The following is a 25,621-nucleotide window of genomic DNA, read 5'->3' as shown; positions in this document are numbered from 1 at the left end:
CCAGCACTTAGTGATCTACCTCCAAACTTGTTTCACATGAGAGAATAAACTCTAATCTCTTTAAGCCACTTTATTCAGATCTCTATGCTTGCAGTCACATGTCACTGTCAACTAGCCATGCTGGAATATCATCACTCCCTCCTTTCCAAGTATCCAACTTTTATTCTGTCATTCATTCATTTTTCCATCACTGAGACATGGGCCTTGCCCTGGAGTAGCTCGGTGTTTAACTGACAAAAGAGACTTACATAAGTGAAATGTATAATATATAGGGTCACACTGAAGATTGTCGTTAAAAGTTGAGTAAGAAGTTGCCAGGCAGATAGGAAGAAGGCATTCTTGGCAAAAGGAACAGTATGTACAAAGGAACAGAGACATTTAAAGCATGGTGGGTTCAGAGATTTACAAAACACACCTGTATGGGCGGGGTCACAGAGGTCTATAGGAGAGCACCAGATAAAGTAGGAAAAGTAGTCTAGAGTCAGATCATGAAGGGCCTTATATGTCGTGCTGAAGAATTTGCATTTGTTATATAATCAAATACTCAATACAAAAACTCAAATATATTGTCTTTGTTAGTTGTGTCCCATGTAGAAAGTTTCATCTTTGCAAATGGAAGGCAGGGGCCATGTCGCCTCTTCTTTTATAGTTTCCATGACACTAAGTACAGTCTGCCACATGCAAGAAAGTGAAAAATATTTGTGGCATTGAGGTCCAATGGGTAGTCTAAGAGATCTATGTAGATGGCTATAAGCAAAGTTTCAAGGCTTAACTCCCACAAAGAAATGAAAAAATGGTGTAAGAAGTTTATAAAGAAAGCATAAAAAAGATGAGCATTGGCCCAGCACCACTTTCATTCTATAATTTGCTGTCTCCTCTGTTCCAGGCTAGGAACTGAGCAGAGATGAGGGGAGAGGCACACACACCAGGCTACAATGACAAGTCAGAGTGTTCTCTGCAAGGCAGAATGGAAGCCTAGAGAAAGGAGTGTCACTGGGTGGGTAAGTGCTCAGGTTATGTAACCTGAGTCTGGCACTTTATCTGTGTAATGTCTTCAAGGGCCCTGTGTGGACACTGGTCTCTACTTCCCAGGACCATAAGGATTAACTGAGGAGATGCATGTAAAGGGTTGGCACAATGCCTAGCACAGAGTTAAGTGTTCAATGAATGTTAAGTAGAAAGAGGTAATTACTTGAAGTGGTTGAAGAAGGCTGAAAAATAGAAATGACAGAAACTTGTCCAGAAATAGCTGACTAGTGGACACAGAAAGGAAGAGCATTCCAAGCAACACGGACACTTGCTCAGGCTGGAGGCTTTAAATAGTCTGCAAGTTTGGGGAACTGCAAGTAACTAGATGATGCTACAGGTTAGGGTGGATGGGGAGGGCCACGTGGGAGGAGTGGACAGGAGACCCTGAGAGGAGCTTGTGTGAAATGCTGAGTCTGGGCTTCATCTTGTAGGTGATGGGAAACCCTAGGATGCAAGCAAAGGAGGCATCTGTATTTTCAGGGGCTCCTCCCAGGGGCTGGCAGTGTGGTGGAAATATGGGGTGGGGAGGAGTGTGTGAGATGTATAGTTGCTGGAGGGATTAGCCAAGAGCGGGGCTGCACCCACGACACCCTGATTTCCATCTACATTAAAAGGGATTTTCAGTCCTAGGTGCACACAGAAGGGTACTTAAAAGGCACAGACACAGCAAAATACCAGGGGGACAAAGTAGGACCCAAGCAGATCAGGGGTGAAAAGGGGAAAAATTCTGAACAGTCCTTGGGAAAACCAAGTACATCTGACTAGAACAAAGTTGAAGGGGAAATTTGGGTATAGATTTAAAAGGGCACACTTCCTTCCTTTTCATGGCACTGGTCCAAGAACACGTTTTTGGGTAGAAGTACATAAAGCTGTATAAAAACAAAATGAAACAGCTCCCTCGGGTTATCTGGTGCCAGCTTCCTTTGCTATTTTCTGTTTTCTGGTTCTCTCTAGTTTCAATCAGAAATGCTTTGATAAGGACAGTGAGCAGTCCAAATGGAACTGCATAACTGCAATCTATGACCAAGTAGGGCTTTAGGCTAGGACATGCATGAGACTAAGCCCTCACCTGATACATGCAAGAAGTGGAGATGGGACTGGAAAAATGAATAGATACTGTCTTCTCTACCGTTCAGTACATAAATGGTTTTGGATGGATGCTTGAATTCTCTTCACAAATGAGAAGAAAGAAGGGCAGAGCTATAGAGAGAAGAGGATCTAAGTGTAAGCAGTCAGAAAAGCAGCACATGTGATCAAGCTTAACCTAACCGCCTGCTACTGAGTATGGTTTACATAGGAGACTGGAACCGCATAGTCACCCCTCATCCTGGAGTGGAATTCTACCTCCACCCTCCGCCAGGGAGATTTACTGTGGCACCAAAGGCCCTTATTAAGACAGATCTCTTGGGAAGACCCATCAACAAACATAAAAATGATCATCCCTTTGACCCAGTGATCTCAGCTCTGAAACTAATGCCCAAGGGGACGGTTGAAACGGGAGAAAAGATGCTTGGGTAATGATCAATGTTGGTTAAACGAAACAAAAAGATGTTTATAGCTGCTTCATTCCTAATTGTGAAATGCAGCAACCAGCCAACAACCGAGGAAGTGTTTAACAATTATGTATATTAATTTGATGAACTATTAGCAATTAAAAATAACTGAACTAAAAAAAAAAATGGGCTCAATTTTAGAAATAATGTTATATGAAAGCAAAAAAACCCACAAAATACCCAAATGGTATGCTTACATTGATTACCTATCCCATTAAAACCTATGTAGATCATAATCGGAAGCAGAGATATAAAGCCTTATTTTTAAAAGTAAAAATTTTTAGAAAGAAGACAATAAAACATGGGTCCCCTACAAAGACAGCAGCACTGTTCTCGGACACACTTGTGATCTAGGAGAGCTGGGCTGAGAGCAGGGCCCATTCTACAGCGTACCCCAGGGAAAATCCTTAAAACCAGGCAAGCAGGGGAACTTTCAGAGTTAGGGAGAAAGTGGCAGTTATAAATGTAGTGGAGAAAACAGCTGTTTAAATTGAGGATAAGAGTATTTCTAACCACTCCCATCACTGGACAAACACACATACTAGGCATGAATATATAAATGCAGCCCAGGACTGAATGAGAAACACAGTAATAAGATCAATACTAGACCTGGATGACAGGTTTTTCACTAAAAAACACCCTGCTTCATTTGCTTACTTTGATTATCCAGTTTTCCTAGATCTACACCAATCACATAATTCTCTACTCCTCCCCCCGCCACTCCACCCTACCCCTCACACACATTAAGCTAGGTGTACACACCTATACTAATAAAATGCCTCACAAAGACAGCTAGCAAAGGCAGGTGGGAAGATCAGAGGAGTTTCATTTTTGCTCATGGTTTTCAGGAGGTCAATAAATTCTTTTCTTTATCATCACTTACCTTAGCCGTTTAGTTTTTTTTTACAGGAACTGCTTGACATGTAACGGACGTAGTTCAATTTACTGATTGAAAAAAATCTAAACATATATGGAGTGGCTACTCTATGTTGTATTAACTGCAAAAACCAGTACTCACACTGTTCCAAATTCTAAATTCTATTGCCTCATCTGTATGTCACAAGGTTAGTTGAAAACCACCCCCATGGCCTGCATCATGGCTTTAAGAAGAAATAAATTATACACAAGGCTTTGGCAAATGTATGGCTAAACAAAGCAAGAATCTCATGTATATGGATTTAAATTTTCTCCTTTGGGAATTTTGTAAGCAAACAAAATGATTTATTTAGCCAATTCAAACGAACTGTATCAAAACACACAAAGGCCTGAAGAAAAGATTAAAATGAAAACAAATAATTCAAAGCAATTTCTGACCCAAAACATTTCGCTTAGTTCTACAAAGACATGAATAAGGTGTGGTCATGTTTTCTGACAAGAGGTTTTACCACTACTTGCTCCCAAGATAAACACAGCCATAAGAATATCTTAAATGCTTCATGTACACTTGGAAGAAATTGTTTGTCTACCCTTTAGTTATTAATGGGAGGATCATGTGTGGTCAGACCCTAGAGGAGGGGTGGGGAGCGTCTGGGGTGGGAAATCATTTGGTCTCGCCCTGCCAAGGCCTCACCAAAGAGTAGTCCACCGTCACATCAGGGGCTAGTTAATTAAATGTTTGACCAAATACAGCAGACTAATTTGTAAGTTGATAATTTTATATGGCCCTTGAATGATGTTATAAATATCCACATGGCCCCTGGCAGGAAAAAAGTTCCCCACTCCTGCCCCAGAGCATGTAAAAACAGATCATTTAGAGTTATACTGTGCAGTACAGTAGCACTAGACCACGTCTTTTGAGTACCTGAAATACGGTTAATATGTCTAAGAAACTATATTTTCATTTTATTAATTTAAATTTAAAATGACACTTGATTCAGTTATTGGCAAACTTTTAAACATGGTTAAGTATGTTTGGAACAACTTAGATATGTGAATCTCCTCTTTCAACTGTATATTTTAGGAAATCTAAAGATCAAGTATTCCTGATGAAAATTTTTATAAGCAGATACACAGTGAATTTTGAAGACTTGGTATGAAAAGAAATATAGACTATCTCATTAATATTTTTATACATTGATTCAATGTTGAAATAAAAGTATATAATAAAATTAACTTTTTTAATGTGGTTACTGGAAAACTGAAAAAGACACAAGACTTACATATTCCTATTGGGCAAAGTGTGGATCTGAAGTCTAAGAATTCTAATGCCACCTGCTGGATGTACTCATACAAAACAGGCCCGTGAGAAATGCTAAAACAAACTATGTTAACACTTGAAGAACTCTGGGTCTGCAATGGAAGACAACGTAAGAACTGAGCTCACAGAACAGTTAGAGAGGGCACAGAGGAGTGATGGAAAAAATAAAATAAAATTTAAAAAAAAGGAATTGGAAATAGGTTAATACAGTTTCTGAAATCGTAGAGAAAATCTCACTTACACTTATTAGTTGACAGTGACCACACAGACTGCTTCGCTGTCTACCCAACGTACTCTGGGCAACAAAAGGTTACTTGGTGGCGTCTTCCATGACCACTGGCACCCATACTCATGGGCTCATTACTGCCTGACTCCACAATTTGCCTTGAGTCCTTCTGCTCTACCTTATATAAATACAGTCTTTCTCAGATTTGTCAACTGTTTTCCTTCTTCCCTTTTTTGTTTTTCTTATGATTCTAGGATAGCTAATAATTCTTTTTTTTTTTTTTTTTTAATATTCCAATTTTTCTTTTTCTCTCTTCTTTTGTCCTACAAGCTGATCCAGTTGGTTTTGTAGTTTTAGCTCTCACATTTAGGTCTTTGATCCACTTTGAGTTGGTCTTGTATATGGCATGAGGTACAGGTCCAAATTCATTATTTTGCATGTGGATAGTCAGTTGTCCCAGAATCGCCTGTTGAAAAAACTATTCTTTCCCCATTGGGTAGTTTTGGCACCGGTGTCAAAAATCAATTTACCATAAGTATATGGGTTTATTTCTGACTCTCAATTCTATTCCATTGATCTATAATGTTTATCCTTACATCAGTACCACATTGTTTTGATTTCTGTAACTTTGTAGAAAGCCTTAAAATCAGAAAGTGTGAGTCCTCCATTTTGTTCTTTTTCAAGTTTGTTTTGGATAGTCTGGGTCCCTTGCAATTCCATATAAATATTAGGATCAGCTTGTCAATTTCTATAAAAAAAGGCAGCCGAGTCAGTAGGTTTTAATGTATATTTGTCAAGAGGTATTTCCCTGATTAGGCTGACAGAATGACTATTAATAGGTCTAGCAATTTTGCTCAATATGGAGTCTAGAGGTTAAGTTCTCAGAAACTTTTGTCTAATACTGCTTGATACTGGAGTAACAAGACTGAGAGCACAAGGTGCTGGAGAAAGCATGAACCTGGAGCAAACCTAGCCTAAACTGTGTATAAGTCCTAGATATGCTATTTAGGTGCCACATGACCTTGTACAAGTCAATTGAGCCTCTCTGTGCTCCAATTTGCAATCTGTAATGAGAACGAGGGCCTTACATCAACACCACTGTGCTGTGGGAATAGAAAACATGTGCACCACAGAGCCCAGAGGAGAGTGGGTTCCTTTGGGCACTTGGAAGATCTGCTCTAGCACGTTCTTACAGGACTCACAGGGTTGGGAAATGGCCAACTCCATCCGCTTGTCTGCAGCTGCAAAGAGGATACTGAGTTGTCCTCTTGGAGATTAGATCACTTGCCTCCCACAGTGTCTTCTCATTTACCACTCTTTGACAGGCAAAAGTTCCTCCTGACAGATGCTCCATCCACTGATCTGGAAGCTGACCCCTCAGGAAAGACATCTATATGCTACCATTTGCAAAAGGAAAGAAATGGAGCCCTTAAATCTGAGTAAGTCATGGGAATAGGTATGAAAGATAGGATTACAAGCCCCTCGGTGTCAAATATTACTAAATAGAATATTTCTTCCTTACTGACAAATCCAACCTGTATCTTCTAGGGAAAGGACGGGAAAAGAAAGTTACAATTCAGTCCCTAAATTTAAGTCATTTTCTCTGCTCTGGGATAGGAAGACACCACCAACCATACAGACCTAAGTCAGAATGTATATTAACTTCATGTCACTTGTTTATAATATGATATCATATCATCCAGAGTTTCAAAAGTGACTGTGTGAGCTTGGGGCAGGCCGCTGGGGGCAGGAGTGGATGATGTATGTGAACAGCTGGGGTCATGGTTCTGACCAAGGTGCTGCCCTGCGTCACTCTGTGCAGGTGCAGGTCTGCTCCATGTCTGGCTACTGAAAGTACCAGTTCTCTTTTGACCCACAAAGTAATCCGACGGTGGGGCAAACTCAGGATCTCTTTCAGCCCGGAGATCTGACTGCCTCTTCGACCAGTACCCAAAGGAAAATTCTAGTAAAAATAAGAAAGAATATTATTAGAACTGATTATTGAATCAGATGAATTTTTATTGTTATTACATTTCAATCATTGTATGTATTTCTTAAAAGCCACCTCAAATTCTCTGGAAAGCAAAGAAAAAATTTATAGAAAATTTTGCATAACCCAGTGGAACCATACGTGAATCCAGGTTAACACACTGGCATGCAGACAATTTTAACTGAACATAGAAGAGCCTGCTAAAAACACAATACATTAAAATATCAAACCTTCATATGATTTTGAAAGCAGTTCCTGACAAATGACATTCCAAAGCTGCAAAACCACGAGGCAGTACAAATTTCAGAAAATATCCCCCAAGCGCTTCCCCCAAAAAAACACCTCATCCTTCGACATGATGCCTTGTGAATCCTGGTCCTTTGTAATTACTCTTCCTAGTGCTCCTATTTATAAACAGCTCTGTTTGGATATCAAGAAGAAATGAGTTCAAAGACATGGAGAATTCCTTAAGACTCAAAGGACCACCAAGACTCATCAGAATCATACTCGGATCAAGAGAGCCAGAAAAATTTCCTGTACAGGGCCCATTACTGGAAAGGTTTTTACACCTAGGAGCCCACCCTCCTTACCTTTTCCTCTGTCCCACTCCCGGACGTGTGGCACTCCGGGCCTGGTATCCTTCCTCTCCTGAACGATGACTTCTACTTTGCTACGCTGGGCAGCAATATGTGGAGTTGGGATGGCCTCTGGTTCTGGTGGTAAAGGCCCAATAACATCTCCATCTATTTTTTTGCAAGGGAATAAGACTTTATTATAACAAAGCTTAAAGCTACTTAATTTTTAAAAATATACTAATTATGGGAGTAGAAGTAATAAGCAGTATTTACTGAGCACCTACCATGCTCTAGGCAGGGGGATAAGTACTTTGTATATAATAGTTCATTTAATTATGTAACAACCCTAATAAAGCTAGTATTGGTATTCCCATTTTATCCCCATTTTGTAGATGAGAAAAATTAAGCTAAAAAGTGCTGCACAGGTCAAAAGTGACAGGAGCCAGGATGGATTTCAAGATATCTATATCCCCAGACCAACAATCAAAGGACCAGAAACCCCCTCAGTTACTTAACTAAAGTAAGGGTCTCAGAAAAAGCAAGGGAACTTAGGGTTATAAAGAGCTGGAGCCTGGTGAAAGGCCAAAAGCTATTCAGTTTTGGCCATATTTTAAAGAAAAACTGATGTTTTTAACACACTGTGGTGTGACACTTCACAACTTGTAGAAATAACATGTTCAGGAGTAGAGCAAAAATAAACAGCATGCAGAGCTTAATATGTTACAGGGAGCCAACAGTCATATGAAACTAAATGGACAATTTTCCAATTCATAAATGTTTCTGGTCTTCTTTCAAAGCTAAATTGAACTTGTGTTCAGAATTAGAAAATGGTCTTTGGCTTAGCACAAGGCTTCTGTGAGGGCTGGAGAGGCTTCTATATGCCCCTAGCATCCATACACCTCTTCTTTCTTTTGGGACCAGAATGCCCTGTTTCAGCTGGATATACAACACCTTGCTAGAGAGGGCAATCGCCAGCCTCCCTGCAGATGTGTGTGACTTGCATAGGCTGTGTGTGACTTCTGACGGTCATCCCCCCCAAAAAAGAAGCTGGTTCCCCTCCCCTCTTTGTTCCTTCTCCTGAGGCTGGATCATGAACAGGTACTGGGGAGCAAGCTTCAACTGTTCAGGTTAGAGCAACCCTCTAGGGAATGGCAGAAATAGCAAGACAAGAGGAAGCTGAAGACTGGGTGGCCATCTGAGGCAGAGCTACTACCTACCTGGACACCCATCACCTCTGAAATGTTAAAAGAGAGAAACAGACTTCCCTCTTGTTTGAGGCAGTCTATGTAGGGGTCTCTTTGCCATGGCAATTTAGACAAGACCACCATAACTCATATAGTGAACTACTTTGAATACAATACTTAACCATGTTTCCAAGTGTTTTAGCAGTCCTTTCATAAGCTGTCCATACTCATATTTATAACTTCTTTATTTAATTATCTGACTTTGTGAATATATTTCTTCTTTAAAATAAATTAATATATAATAATGAACAAACACTGTAGCCACAGCAAAAAATTAGTTTAAAACATGTATGTACACAACTAAACTAAGTGTGAGTTACTAAACCGTTCTATGAAGTGACTCAATGTCCTGTTAATTTCCTTATCTATAACCTAAAAATATTCCTTGGAGTATCATTCCACATCACTCTGGTTAGAAAAACTATTCCTGTCAGGTGTTTTCTTAATGGCTAATTTCTATATTGCCAGTCTTATTACTGAGACATCAATGGAACTAAAATTTTTCCTTTTAAAGTTTACTAACATGAGCTATGACATACCTTTATTTTCTTCCTCTGCTCCATCATCTTTTGATTTTTTCATCTTTTTTTGTCGCAGTTTGGCAAGTCTTGCTTCTAATATAGCCTTACGCTTCTCTTTTATGTTTTCTCGTTTTGTTCTCTGGTCTGTTGTCTGAAGAGAACAGAAAATTAGAAAATTATTTGCTTTAAGACAAATTCATAATATTTCTGTTTAATTTATTCTAAAAATAGACTGATTTTCATGCCACCTCTAAGAAGCTATCCTTGAGATCATCAAAATGAAGACTCATAAAGCACTCTTTTACACAGTCCCTCTGATGTTTTCTGAGGTTTAGTAAGCATTCAAAGAGCATCCTGGAAGGTTTAACATTCAAGAAAACCAATCAATTCTGTTCTACTCCTTAATCCCTCAAGCTACTTTCTATTTTCTTACCCAGGCCACTCCACAAGTATATTTGAAACAAAATTCAAAATTACACAGGTTACTTCTGAGCAGCTATAATCTTAAAAGTTTGAAACATCAAAATAATATAGCAATTAAAGTTATGAAATCTATAACTGCATTCTGAGTATCAATTTAAATTCCTAATTAATTTACTATATTTTTTTGCAGTATCATCTAACAAGAAATCAACTGCTCAAAGCCTTCTTTACATCAACTCTGAATTTAATTTGTACCTGTTCACGCAGCATCTCTAAAGTTTTCATTTGCTTATTTCTTAACTCTTTATCTCGGGCAAAGGCAAAATATCCAACACCAAGTTGCCGGGCCTCTGAAATATGTCAAAATTATAAAAGAGATTATAGATTTCCCTGATCAGTAAATTACATCCTACAAGAAATTTGGCAAAAAGAAATACAGTGATATTTGGCATGAGTTTTTTTTAAAAAGGCAGATAAGTAAAAAAGCAAGTTAGAAATAGTTTTCATCCTGTTTGCCAAATGATAAACATTAACAAAAATTCATTCATTTTCAGTCATAGGCTGTCTCCACTTCTCTTGGGGAACAAACTCTTGGATTAATAGACCCTCTGTTAAGAAGATATTCCCAATATGAGTATTTTTTAGGCTATGAAGTAAACAAAGAGGGTAGTTTCAATTTCAAAAGCAGAAATCTTTTATTTCTACATAAGAACTGCTGCTTTATGAATGAATACTTTCCTTTATGCTTGCCATTAGTTCACGATAAAAACATAATTTAAAAGCTGCAAGATGATTATACCATTTTCACGAATGTCTTCATAATGTATAGGCCCCATTGGCCTTTTAAGGGCCTCCCGTTCTTCTTCCTCCCATTGCTGGCGCTGAAGTTCTTTTCTCATGTCTTCAGATAGTAAGGTTTTTTCATTAGCAGGACTAACAAAACTAGTAGAAGGAAAGAGCAAAAACTATCTTTAGATAAGAGCTTTGAGAAGGCAATGCTTCAGTTCAGTAAGATGGATCATGGATAAGTAACTCTAATTCTCTAATTGATAAAGAAGACAGTTCCTTACAGAGAAACCCACTGGACGACTGGGAAATAGCAGAAAATATTTTCACCTTTTTAAGATCAGGCAGCCGACTTGTTACAATAGCATAATGGAATCTTGCCTGCACTCAAGACAAACCACTTTCCTTCCCACCCTCGTCCTGGGCTGAATAGAGGGAGGCAGCCCGGGCAGGGAGGAGAAGTACAGGCTCTCCTGGATGGCCGCCCGTGCGGGGCTGCGGAAGCTGCACACCACGTGGCCTGGCAGTGCCCGTGTTCTGTCAGGTGGCTTAGGGATTCTGCACTTCCTCCTTTGTGCCAAGCTCAGGCCCACCTGGAGGACTTAGACAAGGTGGACCTTCTCCCAACACTTTCCACACAAAAGTTGCTCTTGCTGAGAGGAATTTTATTCCCTGGGATGTTTTAGCAAGTTATCTCTTAGGTGTCTTAGGCCCCACTGAAAAAAAAATCCAGCTATAAGGCCCTTACTTCAAAATGCAAAGATGTATAAAGAATAAGTTAATAAGCTACTGCCTCCCTGCCCCCGCCCCCTTGCTGTAGGATAACCAAGTGTACATTCTTAAACACCTTTTTCCACTGAGGTTCGTTGGTTGGTTTGGTTTAGGCTTATTCTATATGTTACTCTGTAATTAGACATCCTTCCAAGTACAGGCATAGCTCGCTTTATTGAGTTCCACTTTATTGCACTTTGCAGGTATTGTGTTTTTTACAAATTGAAGGTTTGTGGCAACCAAGCACCAAGCAAGTCTATTGGTGTCATTTTTCCAACAGGCTCAGATGACAGTTGGTATTTTTTAGCAATAAAGTATTTTAAATTAAAGTATGTATACTATGTTTTTTACTCTGTTATTTTTTATTTTATTTTTGGGTGGTATTCCATACTTCTTTCCTCTGTTTCCTCTTTTTTTAAGTTATGTGTCCCAGTTTTGGGGTTTTTGTCTGTGGTTGTCATCAGGTTTATGAAAAAGAAAGTTGTATATATATAGTAGTTCTGTTTTTTCTTTTGAGTGCATCTGATCTCCTTATACTACTTTTTTTAGACATAATGCTATTGCATACTTACTAGACTATATTATAGTATAAACATAACTTATATGCACTGGGTAACCAAAAATTTTGTGTGACTTGTTTTATTGTGATACTTGCTTTATTGCGGTAATCTGGAACTTAACCCACAATATCTCCGTGGTGTGTCTGTAAACAGATATAGCTCTAACTCATCCCTTGTAGTAGCTACATGAGACGGATCATCCATTCAGGTTGTTCCCTGAGTGTGGATTATATGTATATGCGTATGCTAACCATGAATAAGTGCTTCAGCAAATATTCTTATACATTACATAAGATCTCCTTACTGGAGCACCAAAGATAACTGAATAAAGACAGCCTTGCCCACAAAACTATCCCTGTGTCTGCATTTCAGACCTAAGCAAAACTTTCCATATAACACACTTACAGCTTCCCCTGAAGATTTTTATCCATCTCCAGCAGATGTGGCAAATCCTTTTTCATGCAGCGCCGGGATCGTCCTAAAGAATCCACATAATCCACCCTGAAAATAAAAGTGAAAAGATGTGAATGAAGGCTTTGTACATGACATATGGTTCCCTAAGTTATTGAGTTGGTGCACAGTAAAAAATTAATGTAGGCCTCGCAACCAAGAAAACCCCTCAACCTAAGAGACCACTACCACTGATAAGAACATGCTTTTTAAAGACACATAATAAACACATTGCACCCTTTATTAAACCTTAGTTTTAGCAAATGTAGAAAATGATTGATCATGTATGTCTCTGATTTCAAAGATAAATACCCGTATAGATCCTTGCTGCAACATCTCAGAACTTACTTGAATCTGGTTTAGACAATTCCAAATAATTTATCAGCATTATAATAACTTTGCTTTATACCAGACTCTAAATTAATTTCTTTAGTCTTCCCAAATCTGACACTTTACTTTTTCCTTTGTTTCTTCTAATTGGTACAGTTCTCCCCAATGAATTGGAAATTTATTTCTTAATATAAATCACAGTATTTTGGAACTCTTTTTAATTAGGAGGAAGCGAACAACATACTTTTTGTGCCACAAAAACACCTCATCAGTAGGCCAGTCTGTTATCTTTTACCCCTAGTTCCTCTTTCCTAATCCTTGCCCAGACTAGAAAGTACTGTAGTTAGGGAAGCCAGGCAGAGAGCCAGGCAAGTGAAATACTTAGACTTTTCACAACAGGTATTATGGACGGATTTTCATGGAAAACATTTCATTTGCATTATAATGCAACAGACATTTAATTTTTTAAAAATTAGGGGCAAGGAATTTCCCACAGCGTTTAGTAAGGTGCTAAAAACACAGAAAGGGGCCAATACTGCTGGTGGACAACTTAGGTCAGATTCTCATGTATGGACTTGGCTTTTGTTAGCAATTTTTTTCCTCTCACACATGCTGATTCCAGCTGTCAGCCCATAATTTAAAAACTGAGCACTTGGGAATCCATTGCTATAGTCTGAAAGCTGATTACCACAAGATATAAAACCTCCAACTGCAAAAAGCAGTGTCTTTTTTTTCTTCTTTTCCTTTTTTTAAAAAAAAAATGGAGGAAGAAAACCATCTAGCCAGATGGTCTAAGTAATTATTTACAGTATTTTTGCAGAAACATTTTCCACCACCTGGAATTTAACTACTGAAAGAATTTTGCAAGCAGTTATAATTCTGGAGCCTAATTTAAAAACAAAAGGTCTCAGAACTGCTTGCAGTGTGTCTTCCTTCACTATATGGTGGCACGTGACACCTTCAATTGCCTTCCAAACTCTTCAAATCACTGACAAATTGCTTGTAATCTTACAGGTGTTAATAAGGAAAAGAAAAAGACACTAAACCTTCCAAAGGAGATGAGATTTCGGTTATGAAAAGCAATCATAGGCTATTCTGTTTTTGGAGAAGGCCTCCAACACGTACAGAGTCCATCAAAACAGAAGCAGCAAGACAGTAGTCAGCAACTGCTCTGTGTAATCAGTTACTGAGCAAGCTCTAGGGAAACAATTACTTGAGGTGCCAGAGTAACAGGAGAGCTCAGTCATGTCACTGTCAAAGAGCTCTGGGGGAAGCTAAGGCACATGCCCATGAAATGCTTAACTAACAACATGTTAGTTAAAAGTACCCAAGTTTTCCTCAATTTTTTTTCTTGTAATGAGGCCAGTTATGTCGATAATAAAGAAAAGCATGACCCAAAGGAGTGGGAAATATTTAAGTGCTACCAGAGTTCAGGTGAGGGAGAATCACTTGGAATGAAGCAGCACTGATAGAACAGACTGCATTGTATATGCTTCTCTCTTGGTTGCTTATATAGCAAGCATGCAGCCAGATAACCCACCCCAAATAAGTTTTTAGAAGGTAGGTGAGAACACACCTGTTCTATCTCAATGCGCATGTTTTATCTGGACTGATTTGGACACCCTCAGTAGTATGAAGAGGTGCAATCTCTGTGCTCCACAGTAGGGACTACTCTCTTCAGCTCATAAATGACTTCTGGCCACTGGGCCCAAGCTTCACAAAAGTCAACAAATGCTGCAAACAATCCTAAACAGTTCCTGACAAAGACCCCATGATGAGGATATTTGAGCCTTGAAGGGAAGATGGGTGGGCTCTGCACAGGTAGGACGGTGGGCAGGGAGGGTTAGTTACTCCCAGGACATTTTCATAGCATCAGTGAATCTCTACATAATTTTAAACGCTTATGAGCAAGTTCAAAATAATGTCTTAAGTAGAGAGTATCATCAGAATGGAATTTGCATTCTGGTCTCTTATTGACACATTGGTCTCTTTGTAAGGAAAAGACAAGATTGGTTTCCCCATTATTCAACTACATGTAGGTAAAATTCAGGACAATTTCAGTAATAAAGATTTACAAAAAGTCCGCTTATACTCCACAAACAGCAGTTTCTCGGGGATTCTAAAATATGCTTACTTCTTGAAGGAAGTTTAAGGCAAGCAATCAAGGGAAGTAGGCATTGCCATCACTGCTTTATAGGTGAGGAAAGTGAGCCTCAGATTGGTGAGGAACTTAATCAAGGTCACATTGCCAGGGAAAGGTAGAGCTAGTGTTGTCCAGGTCCAAGTCGACAAAGTCTTTATTACACTGCCAGAAAATGTCATAGCTAGAATAAGGCTTACTGGAAACAGAAATCAGCACTATAGACAAAAAAGTCTCCATGAAATCTGAATAAGGACATGGGTAGCAAAGGAACATGCTCCTGCCTAAACAACTCTTTTCCATCAACAAAACAGGTGTATTAATGCCCCCTGCCCCTGGCACAGTGCTTGGCACATGGCAAGAGCTCAGCCTTTATTTGTAATTATTCACTGGAGCTACTGTTTCCACATCTGTAAATCCAATTTTACTTAAAGTGGAGTCTCAAAAGAAAGAAAACTGAGGAAGGATACAGAGAAATGGTTTGATAACAACCACACAAAATCACTCTTAAAAAGTAAACACAAGCCTCACAATGTCAGTATGACCAAACCACATAACATTACCAACCATTCTTCACTGGGGTCCTGGGGAGGAGGTATATCTTTTTCAGAAAGATTTTCTTCATCATCATCTCTTTCTCCTGCATTTCTAGAATCTCTAGTGGCACCAAACGACTCCATTTCTCTGTGCCTGTCTATGATTTTCTGTGTGAAATCCACAAGGTACATATCTTCCACTTCTTCATCTAGGACATAAAAATCAATTGTCACATTCTTGATATCAAGAAGAAAAACACACATGGAATTGATATGAAGCAGTTACATTCATCGATGGCTTCGTGCTCCTGATGGTTCACTAGTCAATGACTCCACCCCATGGAACACTTACAAAACAGAGACACCTCGAGAACTGACAGGGAAGCTGTAAATAGGCTATTGGAAACTACAACATGCAAAAATATCTTTACAAAGCCTGAAGTTTTCCGCTGTCTTGTCAATACACTGAGTAAGCAATACTGTCTCAGGATGTAATTTTAAGATAACAAAACCATTTGATTTCAAGAGATTCATATAGCCAGTTACATAATACAGAAGGAGAGTGCATTTCTCATGTCGTCAGAACAGTAGACCTTGGTTGTTACAGATAATACACCTCTCTAATCAGGTGAGCTGTATCACTTAATCCTAATTCTATTGCTATGGTATGGTAAGTGTCTTAAGGGTCATAATATAGGTAAAACGTCATTTGAATTATTTTTGATCCAATGAACACCACTTTCAGACAAGACTTGTTGCCAGGATCTACGGGACATACAGAGATGTATGAGATACTATCCTCCTCAGGGCTTATGATCTACTCGAGCTAAAACATATACTGAAAAGTTAAATAGCAATGCACGACTTAACCCAGGATGTCTGATATACTCACAAATAATGTTTACATGAAGTTTCCCTATGTGGGATTTAAGATATAATCACTTGAGTCATTTTGTCTGAGATGGAACAGATATTAGGTTACTAGGTGCTGGTTTTATCCCACTGTATAGTGGAGAAGTAACTGAAGCTCCAAAACTTAATTTGCCCAAACATGCAAGCCCAATATGCCTATCAGGAGGTGGGCCTACGCTCTGGACAGAACCAAATCTCCATGTCTATAAGCATATTCTATATGAATCCTATATTAACAATACAAGTTAAAGCTTGAATCAAAATAGAAAAGACTTCAATTTTTTTTAATAAAGGCTTTCCCTAACTCACTCTCTCTCTTTATATATATATTAAAAGCCACAAAATACCTCAGATGGAGAAGAGATGTACTTCCCCAGAGCTGAGTTATAAGACACATATTATTGAGGACACCCGGTTAATGGCTAGCCTGCTGCTGCTTCAGGAAGAAGGCCAAGCCTCTCCTCATGGCCCCTAGCTTTGAGCGTGCCTGAGCTTCCCATGCCAATTCCCTGCCATGCAGGGAACGCGCCCCTGTTGTCTGAGAAGAGGGCAGCCCATGACTGGGGTCCAGCCTGTCTCCCGTTGCCCCGCTGCCCCCTTTCCCAGCCCCCTCAGGCTCAGCCAACTAGGCTGCCCTGCCAACTCTGGCCCTCTCCTCCCTCTGTTGATCTGCTCTCATCACTCTCCCACTTTCTGCAGAATCCCTTTCTCCAGCTACCCAAAGCCTCTGAGACTCCTATTAGAGCCTGTCTTCTTCCTAAATACTTCCATATATGCCTCCTTTGTAAACTGCTTTGCAAATGCTCTTGTACTATTGCTTAGCTATAGCTTGGATTTTCTTTCTCGGGGGAGGGGGGTATGAGGAAAGTGGTATCTCTTTTTATTATTATCATTTAAAAAGCAATTATAAATGCATCACAGAAAAAATATAGAGAAAAAGAGGGAAACAGGAAACAACTCTAGCACCCTGATATAACGATAATACCTCTCAGTTTTTTACACAGCTCTAATTATTCATAATTGTGGCCTATTTAGACCTTGTTTCCTAACTTTGCTTTGTTCCACTGATGACACCCCTCCTTGAGGGCAGAGGATCTGGTTTATATTGTACTTGCTTGTCCCCTCACAGCACCTAACACATGCCCAGCACCCACTGGGAAACTGGAAAACGATCACTGATTTTCTTGTCTCTGGTACAGAAAATATCGGTTTGATTTTTTAAATTTCTCCTTATGCTTACAGTTATTAACAAATAATGAAATACCGCAGAGCTGTATGAATTACAGAAAATAAAAGAAGTATAAATAAATAATTTTTATTTACCTATAAAGTCTCCTTTGGTCATTTTTTCATATAATTTAGCTTTTTCTTCCAATTTCTCCCTTGGAGAAAACAAAGCAAGTATTAGAAATGTCTTAACTGCCACCCCCGAAAAGACTGCTCCACCTTCGGCTTCATTGCTGTGATTTTTCCCAAGAGGTCCAACCTGATGACAAGGCAATCATAACTATAGCTGACTACCCCACCCTGAAGGGACCCTCAGACCCAACCACGTCTGCTTTGCCAAATGTAAGCTCTGTAAGAGCATGGCCCATGTTTCCCTTATTCATGACTGTATCCCTAAAACAATACCTAAACCATAGTAGGTACTCAATCAGTATCTGATGAATGAATAAATGAGTGAATTAAGATTCTAACTTAATTTAAATGGCAAATGCAACTTAAATACCCAAAAGAGAGAGAAAACTACCATTTAACCCAACAATTCTACTTCTGGGTATTTATCCAAAGAAAATGAAAGCACTGCCTGGCCGGCTTGGCTCAGTGGTTGAGGATCGACCTATGAACCAGGAGGTCATGATTCGATTCCCCGTCAGGGCATATGCCTGAGTTTCGGGCTTGGTCCCCAGTGGGGGGTGTGCAGGAGGCAGACAATCAATGATTCTCTCTCATCATTGATGGTTCTAACTCTCTCTCCCTCTCCCTTCCTCTCTCTGAAAGCAATAAAAGCATGTAAAAAATAAAAAATTAAGAAAATGAAAACACTAACTCAAAAGATATATGCACCCCTTTGTTTACTGCAGCATTGTTTACAATAGCCAAGACATGGAAACAACCTAAGTGTCCACTGATGAATAAATGCATAAAGAAAATCACACACATACACACACACACAGGGGAATACTATTCAGCCATAAAAAAAGAATATCTTTCCATTTGTGACAACACGGGTGGACCTTGAAGGCATTATGCTAAGTGAATTAAGTCAGGCAGAAAGGCAAATAACATATGGTCTCACTTACATGTGGACTCTAAAACAAAAACAAAATGACAAGTTCACAGATACAGAGAACAGACTGGTGGATGGTTGCCAGAATCAGGAGATTGGGGTGGGAGAAATAGGTGAAAGGGCTCAAAAGGTATAAACTTACAGTTATAAGATAAGTAAGTCCTGGGGATGTAATGTACAGCATGGTGATTACAGTTAATAATACTGTACTGTGTATTTGAAAATAGTTTAAAAAGTAAATCTTAAAAGTTCTCATCACAAGGAAAAAAATATAACTATGTATAGTAATGGATGCTAACTAGGCTCATCATTTTGCAATATATACAAATTGAATCATTATATCATACACCTGAAGTTAATCATGTCATATGTCAATTATTTCTCAAATATATACATATATATAATTTTTTAAAAGATTACGGCATCTTTCAACAAAATTAAAATTCTGAGAATATGTCCAGTAGTGAGAAAGCTATCTCAAAATCAATGTATCTTTTTTTTAAATACATTTTTTTATTGATTTCAAAAAGAGAGGAAGGGAGAGGGAGAGAGAGATAGAAACATCAGTGATGAGAGTCATTGATAGGGTGCCTCCTGCATGCCCCCTGCTGGGGATCAAGCCTGCAACCGGGGCATGTGTCCTGACCGGAATCGAACCAAGATCTCCTGGATCATAGGTCAATGCTAAACTGCTGAGCCATGCCAGCCAGGCAAAAATCAACATATCTTTAAGTAAAGTTTCATGTCAGTTGGGGACAGGTCAAATGCTGAGAAAAACAATCCCCAAAATGGGCTGATATGCTGACTTTTATTTTCAGACCCAAAAGGGCTGAGTAACATTAGCAACCACTATTTTCGACTGCAGAGTTTAATTATACAACCGATCCAAAAGCATATGTGGCAGTCTTAACAGACATTAAAACCTGGGATTCTGAGTCCAGGATAATAATACAAATAGGAGAGGAGCTCTTCTTTACAGGAGTATGCCAGCTAATAAATGGAATGAAAAAATAATAAAGATAGAATGATAGAATTAGAAAAATCATCATTTTGAAATCATCACTGTAATAACTGATAAGTGGCATGACTCATCAGTGATGTCAACACCACTACATGAAAATGTAATGTAGCACAGTCTCATAGTTTCCCTCCTTAGATAATTATTTATTACAAATGAGGAAGAGCACCTTTACAGTGGAAAAATCTAGCAGACTACCTTAACTAAGAGATCAAACTTATGACTACCAATAATGACTCAAACTGACAATATGGACCTCCTAACGTAATTCAATGGCAAGGACAAAGTATCACCTACATGGTAGTATTCTTATTAAAAGCAGTTTATGTGACTTATCAGATTTTGGGACCTTGTAGAAACAACTGTCTGGACTACTGAAAAAAGTCAGCACATAACAGACAACAAAAAGGCAAGGGAATTGTTTTAAATGAAAAGAGACCAGAGCGATATGACATGACAACTAAATGCAATGTGTAATCTCTGATTGAATCCTAGGTTAAATTTAAAAATACAACTTTAAAGGACATAATTATACTAGGATAATTGGTGAAATTTAAATATGGACCATATAATAAATAATACTATTTAAGGATGTCCTTGTTTTTGGGAGATATATGCCAAAATATTTGTAGGTCAAGTATCATGATGCTTAACAAAGTTTCTCTATACACACACGAGAGAGAGAATGTGGAAAGATGTTTATTTGTGAACTTAGGTGAAGAGTATTAGAATGTTCTTTATAGTAGTCTTCCAATTATTCTGTTAATTTGAAGTTTTTCATATTAAAAAGTTGGGGGGGGGGAATTTAGTTTCTAAATGCTAATGTCACATCGCCTAGCCCAGAATCACACTCCCATGCACTTCTTAAACACTTGCTGATAATCTTAGTGCCTAAAAGAAGTTCAAAGTGGGACTGTGTTTCATCTTTTAAACTGAGGCTATGTCTTACCTTATTCTAAGATTATAAATACATCTGCAAATTACATTATTTTTAAAGTATATTTTATATGTACAGAGTATTTGGCTAGAAGGATGATAAAAATTTAAATTGTAAATAAAAAAAGAGTAAAAGTTGAACTTTCATTTCTTTGCTTGGGTAGCCTAAACGGTAATTACATTGACCAGAGTTCAACTTTACCTTGCTTTGTCTAAAGTCTTCTGTTCTTCAATCTTCTGTTCTGCATCCTTCTCAGCTCGATTTGAAACTCCCGCATTCTGTTTGTTCCAGATACTTGGTTTCTGGAAAATAATTTAAAAAGACAAAACAGAACCACCAAATGACTGTAAAACATTTATACTTGTACATCAGAAGGAAAAAAAGAGACCATCAGATCTTATGAATCAATGGAGAGAACTAGATCTTCTGACAGCTAACTTATGTCATGCAATAAAGTGTACGTGGCAAAGCTGGAGCTGAAAAGAATTTCTTTATACAACTATACAGTGTTACTTCTTTATCTTTTATCTCCTGAATGATTCAAGACTGTAGTAAAAATGCATGTATTACAGATAATTAGTAATACAAATAATAGATAACATTACTTATAATATTGGATAACCATTTACAACCGTTAAAGACCCTGATATGTTTTGCTGTATTTCTATATTATCTAACTGTTTGTCTCGGTTTGGATTTATAATACATTATACCTAGATAATCTTCCACGAGAATATAATAAATTACTTATTAATAGCACGTACTTTTCCAAAAGAAGTGCTAAAGAATTAGAGCATTAAAATGTGCTTTTAAAGAATCTTACTATTTTCTATTTTAATAGTTAAGACATCCCATGAAGATGTTCAAATACAAGACAGGGATTTTCCCTTAATATTTTTATGTAGCAGATACCACAAACACTTTCAAAAAACCTAAGTATGGTATAATTCCCCATGTTTGGAATCAATGGAGATAATCAGATCTTATTTTTACCTTATTAGTTGTTTTCGGTTTTCCCAAAACTCCAGAATCTTTTAGAAGTTTTTCTTGTTTGAATTCTTCTTGTTTTCGAAAGAGTTCGGCCTTAAGGTCTACCAACTGGAATAAAACCAAGAAACAAACAAAAACATTTATTTAATTCTATGAGTGACTGGATTTCTAAGTTATTATAATTCTCAAAGCAAGGCTGCAAATTTCCATAAATGGACAAAAATGGATACAAAATTAAAAGTTTACATGTAGAATCCAGTACAAAATAAAACTAAGTCATATTTCATCCTCGCTCTGTTGGAAATGTACTTTTATTCTAACTTTCAACGTTCAAAGTCTTTCTTCTGGGCAAAGGGAGACTGATAAATCAAAGTAAATGAAGTCTACATCTTCTAGAGTCAGCTAACATTACTAAACACCTTTCTGACTGGCACTGTACTTGGCTTTTTCATACGGTATAATCTCATGTAATCATCACAACAATTTATTATTTCTACAGGGAAATGTCTTTGTTTAGCAACTATCTGAGTACCCAGTATGTGCCTGGCACTTAACGCTGAAGAGTAGGATACAAACATGAATCGAACATACTCCCGCCTCATGTGGAGCCTACAATCTAATAAGAAAGATAACTTATAATACCAGTAAGAAGTAATCAGTGCTGTAAGAATGGTAGAAAGTAGCATAAAAGTTCAGGTAAGGGAGCATTTCCTCCTGTCCAGAGTGATCAGAAGCAGCTTTGAGCTGAACCTTAAAAGATAGGCAGGTTTCAACAGCCAAACATGAAGTGGAATGAGTGAGTGGTAAGAATGCTTCCAAGTTTGTTTTAGTATGTATCAGAAACTCTAAGTTCAACTTAACCACAGGGTTCAAGAATAGGCCAGGGCAAGGGAAACAGGACAACTGAATGAGTACCCATGCCTATCCCTCAGCTGTATCAGTCACCACTGTCTACTGTGCGCAAGACGGCATAAGGGCAGTTTCCTTTTTAAGTATCCTGTACAGCTGCTTATACACATGGGCATTTGTAAATCAACTTACAGAGCCATGAATCATGGACTGAATTTTAAGGGAATTCAAAATGATTAAGTTCAATGATTTTTCTTTTGGAAGAAATAAATTTAAAAGTAGCCTTGGCAGGAGTAATGCAAAGGGCAGTTCATCCCAGGACCTAATATTCTAAATTGAATAAAACAAATAAAAACCTCTCGCCTTTTTTTCTAAGCTTTCTTAACCACATCAATTTTTCTAGCCACGCATTTTCCTTTTCTACAACTTATGAATTTTAAAAGGAAGATGCTCAGAAAACTGTCAGTTCCCAGATGGCATTCCTATTATGATCACTGCTAATTTTTTACGCTGTTGGGATAGGATAACTTTCATATTTGTATCTTTTTGCTTCTTAATCCTCAAACATAATAACTAGTACCAATTTTCACGGTTAGGTGAGGAAATGGGGTTCAAATGCTGGGACATTTAGACGCTTTCCTTATACTTCCCTTGCATCCTAATATTCTGCAGTAAATTCAAGATTAAATCAGGGGTTAGGCAATTTGCTCTGATATAACGGAAAAGGCAACCAAACTGAGCGAGCCAATTCTCTCACTAAGAATTCTGTGTGTAAGCTGGGGGCTGCCCCTTCACCCTTCTGAGCCTCCATTTCGTCATGTAGAAAAGGGGGACATGGCCAGCACCTACCTCCCAAAGCAGTTGGGAGGAGTCAATGAGAGCGCGTATGAAGTGCTGGCACAAATGAGTCCTCAGAACAAGTTTTCTTCCTAGGAGTGGCCAACTTTAAAAAAAACACGGCCCTGCCCGGCGTGGCTCAGCGGTTGAGCGTCGAATCCCAGGCGATCGGGGTTCGATTCCCGATCAGGGCACATGCCCGGGTTGCGGGCTCGATCAGTGACTCTCTCATCATTGATGTTTCTCTCTCTCTCTCCCCTTCCTTTCCTCTCTCTGATCAATAAAGATATATTAAAACAACAACAACAACAAAAAAACCCCACGGCTGACAGCCTGTGAGACCCGACAGCGCCGGACACCGCGTCACCCTGCGGGTGCACTGGCCACGGCTTGGTTCCCGGTCAGGGAGAATGTCACTCTGATGTTCCCGGAGGACCTTCCCGGGGTCTGGATCGGAGACCCAGGGCGGGGAACGTGTACGCACAGCCAGCGCAGGCCCGGGTCCTCCTCGCCCGGGGGAAGACCGCGCCGGCAGGAGGCCGGGGCTGGACGTCGCGGAGGGAGGCAGGGAGATTCCGGCCGGTGTCTGAGCCGGGGAAGCCCGGTACCGGCGCATGTCGGAGGAGAGAAAAAAGTTCAGGGTCCTGTAGGTAAGAAAGTTGGTCCGCGTTCCCGTCTGAGAAAAGCCAGGTCCGGTTCCTGTTTGGGGGGAGGGGGTCAGGTCTGGGTCCCCGAGTTAAGACACAAACTAGGCCAAGATTCTTAGCTGGTGGGGGTGGGGAAAAACTCGGAGCCCGTAGCATCACTATACCCGCACTCACCGAGGAGGCTGTGACGTCCAAAGGCTTTTTCCTCCGGTCCATGGTCAGGCCAGAGTGTCCCGGACCAAAAACAATCCTTCACAGGTCCCCGCAGAACTCTAACGCCCGCCTCCGGCGCAACCGGAAGTGTCTCTTAGGAGAGCGACGCTAAGTTTGCGACGCCGACGCCATCTTGAGAAGGTCGTGAAGTGATGCAAACGGGTTCGCCACCATTTTAAGGAGGTCGGGATGCCCAGGGTTGACGCTAACTGCTGAGGCCATCTTGAGGGCGAAAGATGGAAACGACTAGTAGGCGCCATATTGAGAAGGTCTCATAACTTCGAGCACGATGGACGCCATCTTGAGTGGGTCATTTAGTTGTGGAGGAAGGTGCTATCTTAGGGAGGAATGAACTCAAACGTCTTTCTAGAGAAAAGGAAGGTGAATAAGAACTGGAAAGATCTAAATACTATTTGAGGAGCTGCTGTATGCCAAGCACTGTCTGGTAATGTGCGGACGTCGATTTATTTAATTCTCACAAGAGTTATATAGGAATTATTATATTAATCTTAGTAGAAATAACAATAATAGCTAACATCGATATAATGCTTACTGTGTGCCACTGCACATACTTCAGCTTGTAAGACCATGAACTTTAGAAGCCAGCTTCCTGTTGGTCTTGCTCCTTCACCAGGTATAGGCTCTGTGACCTTGGGGAAGTTACTTAACTTCTCTGTGTCTCAGTCCCCCACATGAGAATGAAACCGTATTTACTTCATGGGGTTAATGAGGATTAAATTAGCTTCTCGAGAAAAATATTAATAATTGTGATAGGTTAATGACCCCTCCCCCCCAAGATATCCATCTTCTAATACCCAGAATTTGTGAATGTTATCTTATATAGCGAAAGGGTGCGATTAGATAAAAGACCTTGAGAGGAGGAGGTTATTTGGGTGGACCCAGTGTAATCGGAAGCATCCTTGTAAGAGGGAGGCAGGAGGGTCAGAGTCCCCGAGACAGATCAGAGGACGCTCCACTGTAGGCTTTGGAGAAGGAAGACAGGACCCCTGCTGAGGAATACAGGCGGGCTCTGGAAGCTGGGGGGGGGGGGGGGGGAACAAACTAATCCTCCTCTAGATGCTCCAGAAGGAAGGCAGCCGCACTGCTGACAACTGGATTTTAACCTTGGAAGGCTCGTTTCAGACTTTCCACCTCCAGAGCTCTAAAAGAATAAATCTGTGTTGTTTTAAACAGCTAAGTCTGCAGTAATATGTTACCGCAGCAATAGGAAACTGATACTACAAATGCTGATGATGGTAGCAAAGCATTACTACACGATACGCACACGTGTCACTCTCTTCGTGGATTGTCTCGTTTATATTCCTTGAAATGATCTTAGAGGTGGGAGCTATTATCTCCATTTTACACAGGAGAAAAATGAGGCCTACGAGGTTAATTGACCAGCCACGGGGCATTTGCCGGCTAAGGAGTGAAGGAACCTAGAGTCAAAGAATAACTCAGACATTGAGTTAATTGTCTGCACCCTATTTGCTGGTAAAGAGGAGAACCCGTATAGTTTGACTTCATCTAAAAAAGGCTAGAAGAGGATGTGCATAAAAGAAAGAGGGAAGTAGGGAGGAGGAAGGGCCGTAAAGAG

The 25,621-nt window shown here is 39.5% G+C and overlaps 1 protein-coding gene across 1 annotated transcript; it reads right to left on the bottom strand.

Moving 5' to 3' along the window:
• Positions 1 to 874: 874 nt before the first annotated feature.
• Positions 875 to 24,081, bottom strand: CCDC174 (coiled-coil domain containing 174). The gene is made up of 11 exons (XM_016209880.2): positions 23,986 to 24,081; positions 21,482 to 21,586; positions 20,690 to 20,790; positions 17,567 to 17,625; positions 15,363 to 15,540; positions 12,281 to 12,376; positions 10,558 to 10,700; positions 10,014 to 10,108; positions 9,354 to 9,486; positions 7,586 to 7,738; positions 875 to 6,968 (listed from the first exon to the last, which is right to left on the bottom strand). Exons 1-11 carry the CDS (start codon positions 24,025 to 24,027, stop codon positions 6,670 to 6,672), a joined length of 1,404 nt encoding a protein of 467 aa, XP_016065366.2. The 5' UTR covers positions 24,028 to 24,081; the 3' UTR covers positions 875 to 6,669.
• Positions 24,082 to 25,621: the final 1,540 nt, after the last annotated feature.

This window comes from Miniopterus natalensis, chromosome 15 (genome assembly GCF_054644295.1).
Source record: "Miniopterus natalensis isolate mMinNat1 chromosome 15, mMinNat1.hap1, whole genome shotgun sequence".
Classification (NCBI taxonomy): domain Eukaryota; kingdom Metazoa; phylum Chordata; class Mammalia; order Chiroptera; family Miniopteridae; genus Miniopterus; species Miniopterus natalensis.
The sequence above is the reverse complement of the archived record's forward strand: the minus strand, read 5'-3'. Positions and strand labels throughout refer to the sequence as shown.

What these genes read in the sequence shown, in the direction of transcription:
- CCDC174 (XM_016209880.2), bottom strand. Translation starts at nt 24,027, where the DNA reads ATGGACCGGAGGAAAAAGCCTTTGGACGTCACAGCCTCCTCG. An exon ending in TGAAGACATTCGTGAAAATG is followed by an intron (nt 10,109 to 10,557) that starts GTATAATCATCT and finishes GACATATTTCAG; the next exon opens with AGGCCCGGCAACTTGGTGTT. An exon ending in AGCAGAGGAAGAAAATAAAG is followed by an intron (nt 7,739 to 9,353) that starts GTATGTCATAGC and finishes GCAAAAAAATAG; the next exon opens with ATGGAGATGTTATTGGGCCT.